The following is a 10,642-nucleotide window of genomic DNA, read 5'->3' as shown; positions in this document are numbered from 1 at the left end:
TTTCTCATATTTTCTCCATCTCATTCATATCAGTATAACCCAATAATATTCAACAGCACTACAAACTACAGCCTCCAAAAGTGGAATCAACACCTCTATAAAATCAAACGGCACTAACTTTGATGTCAAAATGATTGCTGTTTTATTTATAATCTTTTTTATATATTTATTTTTCTATTTTTTTTAAGTAAAGGTAGCTCAAATGTATCTCCATGGATATGTGCCAGTTTTCCTTGTCTCCTGTGAAACTGAATAGTTTTGGGTTTTGGACTTTTCATATCAATACATGACAATGATGTCATCTTGTGGTCTGGTATATTGTAACAGGCATTTTCCTAAACATAGCAGACATTTATAAAAGCATCTGACATGTTAAAGACCAAGCAGTTAATTGATTAAGTGAAAAACAAACTTGTTAACGACGATTTTGTCCACTCATCGATTAATTGATTTAATGGACAGATCTGTAAGGTTTCTCCACAAAGAATCGCACAAAAGCAACACTTTCATTCTTATGTTTAGCAGAGATGTCCTTCAAGGAAATAAATGCAGCATGAAAAGGCTTTAGAATATGACTATAAGGCTAAAACTATCAACCAGCAGCCCTACACTTTTCCATATTTAAGCTTAAGAGGTTAAACTGGATTTAAGTGTCTGTCGGTCAAACTGTGCTGCCAAATAAATCTGTTGCGCTTTCCATTCTGTTCACTGTGTTTGTATTGGATACGTGAGCTTGTGTGCATGATAAGATGTTTGTTAGGCCTTACGCATTTGCTATCGGTTTTTCTCTCTGACTTGGTATTATTCAATTGCCTTATTGTTGTGACATCTGTTCATTTATTAAAGTTCATAAACAGGCATCGGCTGGCACGGCGGCCATCACAACAAACACAAAAACACAACACTGCGAAGACAAATAATCTGCACTCACTGCTTGTAGATTCATCTTCACTCGTGCAAATCAAGTCCGTGCATTGATCTCTGGGTTTAGGTTAACCAGCAGCCTGTCTCCTGCAGGCTGCTGCCTCGGCCTTTTACGAGACTAGAAGTTGTGTCCAGAGCTGGACGTCCTTTGCACCTATTCAAGCGTTTTCACGTTGAACATGTCCGCTCCACCTGATCAAGGTATCATGACTGCATTCGACAATCATTTTGAGCCCATCTTGAGAACATTTTTTACAAATACGTTTTAAGATAAATTTAAAACAAACGTAGTAATATTTTTGACTTTTCTATCCAGCTACCACAAATAAAATAAATAGACTACATTGCCAATATGATGAATTTCCAAGGTGGTTGCAGGAAGTGATTCGGATATATTTTTGCGTCACCAAAACGTATAGTTTATTTTAGCATGATCGTTATCTAATAATCTTATTTTCAATCAATGCTATAGCCTTCAATATTATGTTTGACTTGTCATACCAGGAGAAGCACAGGTGTTACTAATATTAATGGTGTTCAGGGTCTTTGGGTGTGCTGTGCTTCACACCAACAGGTGGCGGGGCTGGAACTGATGCCAGACCAGTAGATAAATGATTGCCGGGTCAGACAATGATCAAAACCATGAAAGCACAAGACAAGACAGTGGCCTGCTGCATCTCTCCCATAGCAGGTTATATTTTCACCTCAGACTTGGACTGAGGGACACTCACACAGGCATGTGGAGAACAAAGAGATGTTCTTGTCTCAACACTAAACTAGTTGGAATTCTGTATAACATAACACCAGTTATGCAATCTGCTTCTGAAAAACTCATAACACAATCATAAACCAAAAGGAGTCAACTGGAAAATGAAAGGCCGGTTGTATTTATTGTAGTTTGATGGAGTGTATAACACCGTTAGGTGGTGTCTGAATACAGCTTCTCAACTGAAACAACGAATACAAAAGTCAGATTTGAATCACACATTTCACTGGAGGCCTATTTGGCATTCATAGTACAGTATGTGAAGCAGGTTATGCAGCTTTAATCAGCTGCCACAAGCTCATTTGTTTGTGGTTCCGCTGCATTATTGAAGGCAGCGACAATAACCAACAAAACAATCTCAGTGCGTATTCAGTCTAAATGGCCAAACTTTGTCATGTCAAGTTATTAATCTTAGCGCGGTTTGTTTCATTAAATACTGTGTTGTATGTGCACGTTCTGTTCCGAGCTTTGGCCATGACTAGATGTGAGCAGCAGAGGGAGCCCGTTCAAATGGTTCAGGTCTAGGCCGGTGTCGTGATTACTAGTCATTTCTCAGTACCACGGTGTCCTGTGCCTTCCACGAGGTGCTGACTCACTTTCTGCTGGGGAAAGGACATGTAGGGCGGGCTTTGACCGACGTGCCTCATGAGCGCACGCACACTGTCTGGGAGACACCGAGACTGTTAATCACCAAGTGCTCATTTTCAAAACAGAAAAATAAAACGTATGCATTTTGTTATGGACTGGTACAACAAACCTATATACTTTGAGTTTAGTGTATAGAGAATATGTATTTGAAGTGTTAAGGGGAAGACCAACTAAAGCATGTTTATTTGAATACAACAGAGAAGCTGGTAGCCTCGACAGAGAGATCACAGCCATATATCCACTACCTGCCTACATATAGTACAAACCACCTTCACACCTCTCACAATAACTCTGATTCAAACAGAAAAAACAGACGCGTGCTTTTTATTTCAATTTATTTGTCTTTAAAGAACCAATACGAATTGGGGATGTTTTCAAAATGGGTACAATGATAAAAAACTGACCATTTTCATTCTTCTCCACCTCGTCTTTCAGGTTGAATCTTAGGCTCTGTGTGTGTTTAAATATGTATACTTAGGGAAGTCCTATTGTAGCCCTGTTAAGGAGAATGAATGAAAGCCAGAGAAGTACCTTCTGTAAGAGTTGCTGCGTGTTTTCCTGTTTAACTGCCTGGATGAGGTGGTCTGAAGTGCATGTGTGTCTGTGTGTAGGATGCTCAGCAAGGTTTGGTGGGCTTATCTGAGGTGGACTGATTATTGCACTCCAAGATAAAAACAAAAACATGGCTCTCAATGGATAAAAAAAAAACAAAAAAAAAAAAACAACAAAAGTATTGGATAACAAAGTGTCCTTGCCCTGCCAAACACATAACTGCCACACGTCATATCTTGTGAATAAATATTTCAGACATATTCAAACTGAGTGAACCCCTAAACTGAAAGTGACTTGAAGCAAGTGAAGGGTAAAAATAAAAACATTACTGCATTTTCAGGTGAACCTTTGAAGTTTCTGTGCAAAAAAAAAAATAAAATAAAAACAAAACACCCAAATACCAAAATGGACAGTCACAATATGTGTTGAAAGATTTTAAAATGTTTTTTATAAAAAGGTACATCATTATGGCCTAATCATGATATCAATTAGTGGAAATAAAAATCAGTTTATCATTTAATCTTTTCATCACCTTTTTGTTTAAGAAACAAAAATTCACAAAATGGAAAATGTTATCCCATGATCACAACTGAAACAAGAAAAGAAACAGGATGGACTCAAGTTGAAAAGATTCTGGCCCGTGGTTGAACAGTATAACCGGGAGGCAGGCCTGTCTGTGTGCTTTGACCTTCCATTCATCGGTTCAGCTGGTGGATCCCCAGATCTGGATTCATTCACTAGCTCTCTGATCAATTAACCATGACTCAGTGTTGACAAATCATCACAATAATTACTGATAGCACTCTTCATTTTTTTTTTTTTATTCATTTTTTTTTTAATCTCCCCCTTGTTGGAAGATTCCCCACAAGATGTGCATTAGAAAGATGCACCGACAGGCCGCCTACTGCACACAGCAGTTGTGGCTGTTGGTATCCTTGAACTTCAGACGCATTTTGGGTCTGTATTTCTCGAGGTAAAGAAGCTGTTTGGAGTTGAAGGCTCCACGTCTCTTCCTATGAAAAGCAGAGAAATGGAGGGAAAGAACATTAATAGGCACAAAATTAGGCAAAGAGCACACCATAAGCAAACATTACTGTAGCGATATACAGTCCAGCTTAACTTTTGCAAATACCTCGGACAATACTTTGCACGTCCCGTCGCAAAATTGTTCTGCTTCTCTTTTTTTTGTAAATGGCCTCTGCATTTAACCCGTTCTAAGCAAGCATCTAACCCAGCGACATACGGGCAGAAAGGAGCCGCCGACAATGTGGTTAAAGAACATTGTTCATTCACTTCATGCCAGAGAGTTAGTCTGTTAAATATAAGCTGCATTTGGCAGCCTGGTCGTGGATTTCGTGGATGGGAGCGGTACCTTCCTGGAGTCTCAGCACAGCCGTAAGGCGAATGCTGTAAGTGTTGAACTATTCCTTTAACTCTGGACACCATTGTTTCCTGCTGTAGTGCCAAACTCGAGAAATACCTCTCCCTAGTATTTACTATCGATGGACAAATGCCAAAAAACGCAAAAGTAGCCAAAATGCATAACCGATTTACCTGAATGACAACTTTGAATCACAGTTTGGCTAATAACAATAAGAGGCTATTATTATTATTATCTTTATTAAAGTAGAAAGGTAGGGTGGGTACTTACTGCCTTATGAACTGCACAGCCTCCTCATACTTCATCCCAGTCTCAATGAGGGCTAAGGCCACCAGGACTGGAGCTCTGAGAGGTGAAGAAATCCAGTGGACCGGTTCAAGGAGAAAGGGAGAGAATCAAAGAAGGAGAGCAGAAGATTAAATGCCAAGGTTCACATGGTTCCATAGTAATATGGTGGAAGGGAAGGGGGGGGGTTGGGGGTAAACCTGGGAAACAGGCCTGGGAAATCAACAGGGGTGCATATGTTCACTGTTGCCCTGCTGGGGCCCGGTGCTCTCACACACACGCACACAAAAAACCCGGTGATAAGTTACAGTAAGATAACCTTCTCCTTTCTCACCAGATGAGAGAAAATAAATAAATATAAAAAAAGATTTTCTCGACCACTTGGAGGGTCAAATCTCAGTGCTGACAGAGCATTTCCTCCAGTGGCTGTTCTCTCACACAACATTCACAAGGGACAGCGTGTGAGAAAGGAGGGATTGGCCAAAAACGGGAAGGAGAAAGCGTGCGATAGAGAGGAACAAGGAATGAGAATATTGTCAAAGAAAGGAACAAACAACAACAAGGACCGCTGCTGCTGCCTCCCACACCCAAGACCCTGAAGAGAAGGCCGGTGTAAAGCAGATCAGACTGCAGTAGACGGGCCAGGGAAGGAGAGGAATTCAGAAAATAGCAGTCTAACCAATACTGCTAATTATACAACCTCTGGAATGCTACAGCAATGCAAAATGCTGGAGGCCAGTTGAGAACTGATTGGCTTATTGTGCGTTTGTGGTGAGGAAGGACATTTTAACACTCGTTCTCCCACGTCACGGGCTTCTGCCCGCTTTGTTTTCACACTTGTGTTGTTATTCTGCACAACCCGCCTGTAACTCACTGTCACATTGGTCTGTGAATACGACGACAGCCTGTGCAGCCTCAGTTCACATGCAAATGTAATTGCCTTTTCTTTTCATGTCTGCAGAAGCAACCGAGTGTTGTCACTTATGATAATTCAACCAGCCGATTTGTCCATTTACGCCCAGTTCACACGACACGACGTCAGCCCCGATTGTTTCATTCCAGATATTTAGCATTACCGAATGTCTGGATCGGTCAGGGAGCTACAGCCAATGAGCGCGCAGGACACCGGTTGAGGAGAAACCTGTCAGAGTGACGACCACGCCTACAGCCGACCTGTGTGTGCCATGTGTACGGACCAAAGTTGTTGTTGTTGCAGCACCTAATGTGTCGAATGTTTGCATGAGAACTCTGAAAGTCGTGGAGTGTGAACTTGGCTTCACGGAGCACGAGCAGGAAGAGAGGACAACCTTTCAAGATACTGAATTAATCACCAGTTACTGATGTTAGAGCAGACCGTTAACGCTAAAAAGTCGAGCATACGACAATCCGCACTGCCTCCTGCGTTATTGTCACATCTCTCTCTACACAAGTGGATGCAGCTTGCCACTCACCGTCCAAGTCCTGCTACACAGTGCACACCGATGCAGCAGCCGGGTTCCTCTCGGAACTTGGTGTTGAGCAGCTTGAGCCAGTCGTCCACGATCTGGGTGGGAGGAGGCGCGCCATCATCGAAGGGCCAGTCCTAGAGGAGACCAAAGAAGAAGAGTGTCAGTGTAGGAGTGAAACATATAAGAAAGGCTGCCACAAGTGTGTGTGTGTACTCTTACCAGGACCTGAATCCCCTCCTTCTCCACTGGAGTCTTATCATAAGTGGCATCACAAACTCTCACCAGTGTGTTCACATCACACTTCTTCAGCTCCTGGTAAGACATAAAGAGAGATCTTTTAGACACGGGACTTGCAAACGAACGCACACGGACACCAGGCGTGGTGGGATGCGGGCGTACCTCGGTGAACTTGTTGAGCGTGGCATTGGTGGGGTTGTGGGTAATGACGAACCTCATGCACTCGTAGGCAATCTCGACTGCAGCGGGGCGGTTCATGTTGGCGAGACGGCTTAAAAAACAATTACAATACAATACTCTTACAAAACAAAACAACTTTTTGGCTCAGAAGTCAGCAAAGGACTGCTAAGAGATTCATGTGTTCAGAAATGGGTAGAATAAATAAAAACACGTGGTGAAGGATGGGTTCAGGAGGACAACAGCTGTTCAACTATGTGAGGATGTACACAGAAAAGGGAAACGATCAACTAGTCCACAGTACTCCGGGATGTAAAAAAAAAAAATAAAAAAATGAATTTATACAAAACCCAAAAATGTGAAAGAATTTAAAAAAAAAAAAAAGAAAAAATAAAAGATGGAGAGACTATCCAGGAGTCATCCAATCAGTTTACCCCATTCAGGAGAGCTGTTTGTGATTGGCTGTTCAAGAAGAAAGCGGCGAGCAAAGACTTGTCGTATTGGTTGGGACAAGGCGGAGCAGTCGGGGCCAAGGACTACGCAGGATCCCAGGGAGAGCCGTTGGTTGATGAGTCAGCAGTTCCTAGTGTGCCGGCTTGTCAGGGCGGTTTCCGGGTAGCGTAGTCCCTCGGGGGGCGGCCGATTCACTTCTCCACGCAGGTGAGGTGCTGTGCCTGGCAGAATTCTCCACTCACACACGCCATATAGGTACGGCTCAAGTCAACACAGAAACCCTGCGGAGAGAGGAGGAAGAGGAGAGTGAGGTCACACGATGGTAATAACTAACACACAAATTATGAAATATGAAAAAATGTCTCTGAAGATGATTAGCAACTGAAACAACCTGTAGCATGCTCACACCTGTGGTCACAACGGGAGAAGACCGTCGCATCTTAAGAGTTTAATTAGACCCCTGTGCTTCTTAAATGTCAGCCTTCTGCACGTCATTTTAAGTTGCATGATTGTACCTTCTAGCCATAGTTATATATAACTTATGCATGCCATAGAGATGCCGGCACGAGGTGCGTGCGCCTAATAATTGTTGTCATCACTCGGGTATAGAGACTAGAGTATAAACAAAACTTTATGTATCGGCTGTAAACCAACTACACCGTGGGATTACATAACCCTTTTATTCTATCACCTGGAAACTAATAATATGCTCAGCGTGATGCGCCACACGCTTAAAAGGGGGTGTCCAACACAACAGGTAATGTCTGGTCTGTAACCAGCCAGAGTGCAGTCAGTCAAACTGTGCCAAGTCCTTGACAGTCTAAACCCAGCCGCCACAAACTGGCTGGAACTGTTTCAGAGAGCAACACAGGAGGGAGGTAGGAAGAGGGGGGGGGGGGGGCGGGGGGGGGGCACACACACACACACACACACACGAGAGAAAGGGCTTGGACTTCAGCACCGTGTCACAGGCGGCAGTCACAAGGTGAGGATTGCCGGGTGGGCAAAGCTTCAAACAAGCAGTACAGTCCCACGCTCCCTCATTTCACCTACTTGAGACCGACACAAGACTCTCTGTGCTCTTCCTGACTCTCTTTCCATTCCTATCTCACTCAGAATTTACTCAGGATATTAAACTGAACTGTAAGACCGTATATACCCCCGTGCCACTTGTCCTCTCAGCTAACTGACAACCACAGAGCCACTATGAAGAGGAAGTATCAATTATAATCATTTATTTCCTCCCTTCAGTCTTTTATACTTTGCAACATCCACAAGGGCACTCGAAACAGCATTGATATTTTTTTATTTTTTTTGTTCTTGCTTGATGGCCGAGATCCTCCGCGACGCCTTTAATTACCAACTGAGCAGTTCGAAACACAATGTGGCATTGCTGCATGCAGACAAGTGAAACTTGGAATAAAAAGCAACCAGACTTTAAAAGCTTCTAATCTTCTAGAAAAGGAAAAAGGACAGACACGGGGCAGTAAACATGTGCTTTCACCTGTGAAGCCTGAATGTGGAAAGGAGAGCAGACTGAAACATGGCAGAAACACTGAAGAACAAAAACGCTCAGACGCATCAAGGACACCACAATGACAGCTTATGCTAAAAGATGAAAAGCAGCTGGTTTGTGGAGGGTTGCCCAGATGCACAAAGTGACTTCATACAGTCAATAGCAGCGTTACCAAGAGCAAAAAGGCCATTTTAAAGTTCATACTGGAACATGGACTGAAGAACTTCTGGGCTAGATGGGAAGCAGCACAATTGTTTCTTTATTGGACGCCATTCTGTCATCATGATCAAGTCCAACATGCCTCTTCTGCACCGATCTGATAGGAGACCGCATGAACAACCCGAGCGAGCTTATCAATGGGGAAGCGAGTAAACTGTGACATCACGCCGGCGCTGCTGGGAACACATGCAAATCACTCAGACATTTGCAAACTGGTTCTGCAGTAACACAGCGCACAGATGCAGGAAGAACAAACAAACGCATGCAGAGACACCCCAAACATGTTTAACCACACAGGAAGCAAGAAGCAGAATACACCAAAGCCTCAAGACTGAGCAGCATGCAGCTCAATCACACCGAGTGAACGGCTGAAGTGTCGTTACTTTACCGCTAAAATACACAAAATACACCGATACCAGAAAAGGTATCGCAATACCCTGTTGCTAAAAAAACATTTCTGTTAGTACTTTAAGAATGTGTGAGCCGTAGCGCTCTGCTCTAAAGGGATGGCATCAAGATTGGGATCGAGCGGTTTGAACTTTGCTGCAAGCGGCAAAAAAATAACCTCCATGGATTTAGCTCGGGCTAACCAGAAGGACGGAGTCCACAAATGGAGTTAAAAAGAAGAATAAAAAGGAGGTCATGCACCGCTCGCCGGCATCAGCAGACAAACAAGGAAAACAACAACGTGGCTCTAATTACCAACTAGACGTACCGATAAAATTCACCCTCTTTTCTGTATCTGTCCGAGCATCTCCTGTCATTACGGCAAACACATTATCCACCAAAGAAGCGATGTTTAAGTATTATTTCACCGTGTTTCTCAGTAACATGAAATAAACTGAAAGGAAAAGCAGGCGAGGCAGTAGAGCGTGGCGTTCTGCACAAACACCATATTTAGGCACGGTATCGTAATGCAGTCATCATTTTGATATCGTGGCAAGACTAACGAACGGTCCATAACTCGAAGATGGTCCGTTTACTGTAACAGAAGCTTCAGAAATCCCACAGACAGAAGCTGGAGGCTGAAACCACAAAACATTTGGCATTTTTTGCTTTAAAAATCCCATTATTCATCTCATCATTTCAGCTCCACCTCTCCCAGAAATCTGCTACAGCGACTAAAGAGAGAAGAGAGGATGGGAAGTGGGAGAGAGCAGGGAGTAGCGGTACTAGCTGATAAGGACCGCTGCGTCTCAGAACAGAACAGGACACACAAACCTAAACCGGCGATAAAGTCGCAAAAGAATGGCAATCGGGGCATGGGTGTCCTGCAACTGCCAGCTCATTATTTCGTGGATGATTCATCAGCCTGTCTGGCAAAGTATAGAGCGATCTGAAAACATGCATTTGATTGAAATGTGGTTCGAGTGTAAGAGACGAGGCAGCTGTTCATTTATCGTGATTTACAGGAGCAGATTACACGATTGAATATGTTCCGTTAACAAAGCAGAAACAGATCGGAACACTGCCTGTGGAAGTTAAGTTATCACAGCTAAAGTGCACGGAGACAACTACAGTGGGAGTCCTAATTGAAAGCCGTCCACATCGTTAAGGACTTTACTGCCATGGGACTCCGTAATTATAGCGCTGAGGCCATGGGCAGCTCTTGCCGACACCCGATAGCCGTCAGGTGGCCGATCCTCATCACTGGCGCACCACCACAGATATGTTCATAAACTATGTAACACCGTGTACATAGTGTGGACAGTCACAAGCCGGCTGCGGGCGGTACATTTGCCACAAGGGAGGGGGGGGGGGGTGTTCCAAAATTAGAATTCACACCAACTCAAACGTCTGGCCGTGGAGTATACAGACTGGAAGTTGCAAAATAAAGGTTTACACAAAATGTGGTGCATCTGAGTCCATCCTTGTAATGTCAGTATTACACGTAACCCTGTCTGGTGGTCTGAGTTTGTGCTCAGAGTCTCGCTGGTGTTTTGTCTGGAGCCAGACTGAGCGTGACCAGACTGTGCTGCCTTGAAGCAGCTGCAGGGCTTCTCTGCTGTGTGAGAAGCAAGGGGGGGGGGGGGGGG

At 43.7% G+C, this 10,642-nt stretch overlaps 1 protein-coding gene across 1 annotated transcript in view; it reads right to left on the bottom strand.

Moving 5' to 3' along the window:
- Positions 1 to 2,656: 2,656 nt before the first annotated feature.
- The window catches only part of ptp4a2b (protein tyrosine phosphatase 4A2b), a 17,397-nt gene continuing 9,411 nt past the window's right edge, over positions 2,657 to 10,642 (bottom strand). The window contains exons 2-7 of the mRNA XM_031854120.1: positions 6,853 to 7,152; positions 6,404 to 6,512; positions 6,224 to 6,316; positions 6,008 to 6,138; positions 4,542 to 4,616; positions 2,657 to 3,903 (exon numbers count right to left, since the gene is read on the bottom strand). Coding sequence (XP_031709980.1) covers positions 3,792 to 3,903; positions 4,542 to 4,616; positions 6,008 to 6,138; positions 6,224 to 6,316; positions 6,404 to 6,512; positions 6,853 to 6,857 — 525 coding nt within the window. The 5' untranslated portion in view covers positions 6,858 to 7,152 and the 3' untranslated portion in view covers positions 2,657 to 3,791. The remainder of the gene's footprint in view (positions 3,904 to 4,541; positions 4,617 to 6,007; positions 6,139 to 6,223; positions 6,317 to 6,403; positions 6,513 to 6,852; positions 7,153 to 10,642) is intronic.

Source organism: Anarrhichthys ocellatus, unplaced genomic scaffold (assembly GCF_004355925.1).
Source record: "Anarrhichthys ocellatus isolate YVR2014 unplaced genomic scaffold, GSC_Weel_1.0 scaffold14, whole genome shotgun sequence".
NCBI classification, from domain to species: domain Eukaryota; kingdom Metazoa; phylum Chordata; class Actinopteri; order Perciformes; family Anarhichadidae; genus Anarrhichthys; species Anarrhichthys ocellatus.
This window is presented reverse-complemented; position numbering and strand designations above follow the sequence as displayed.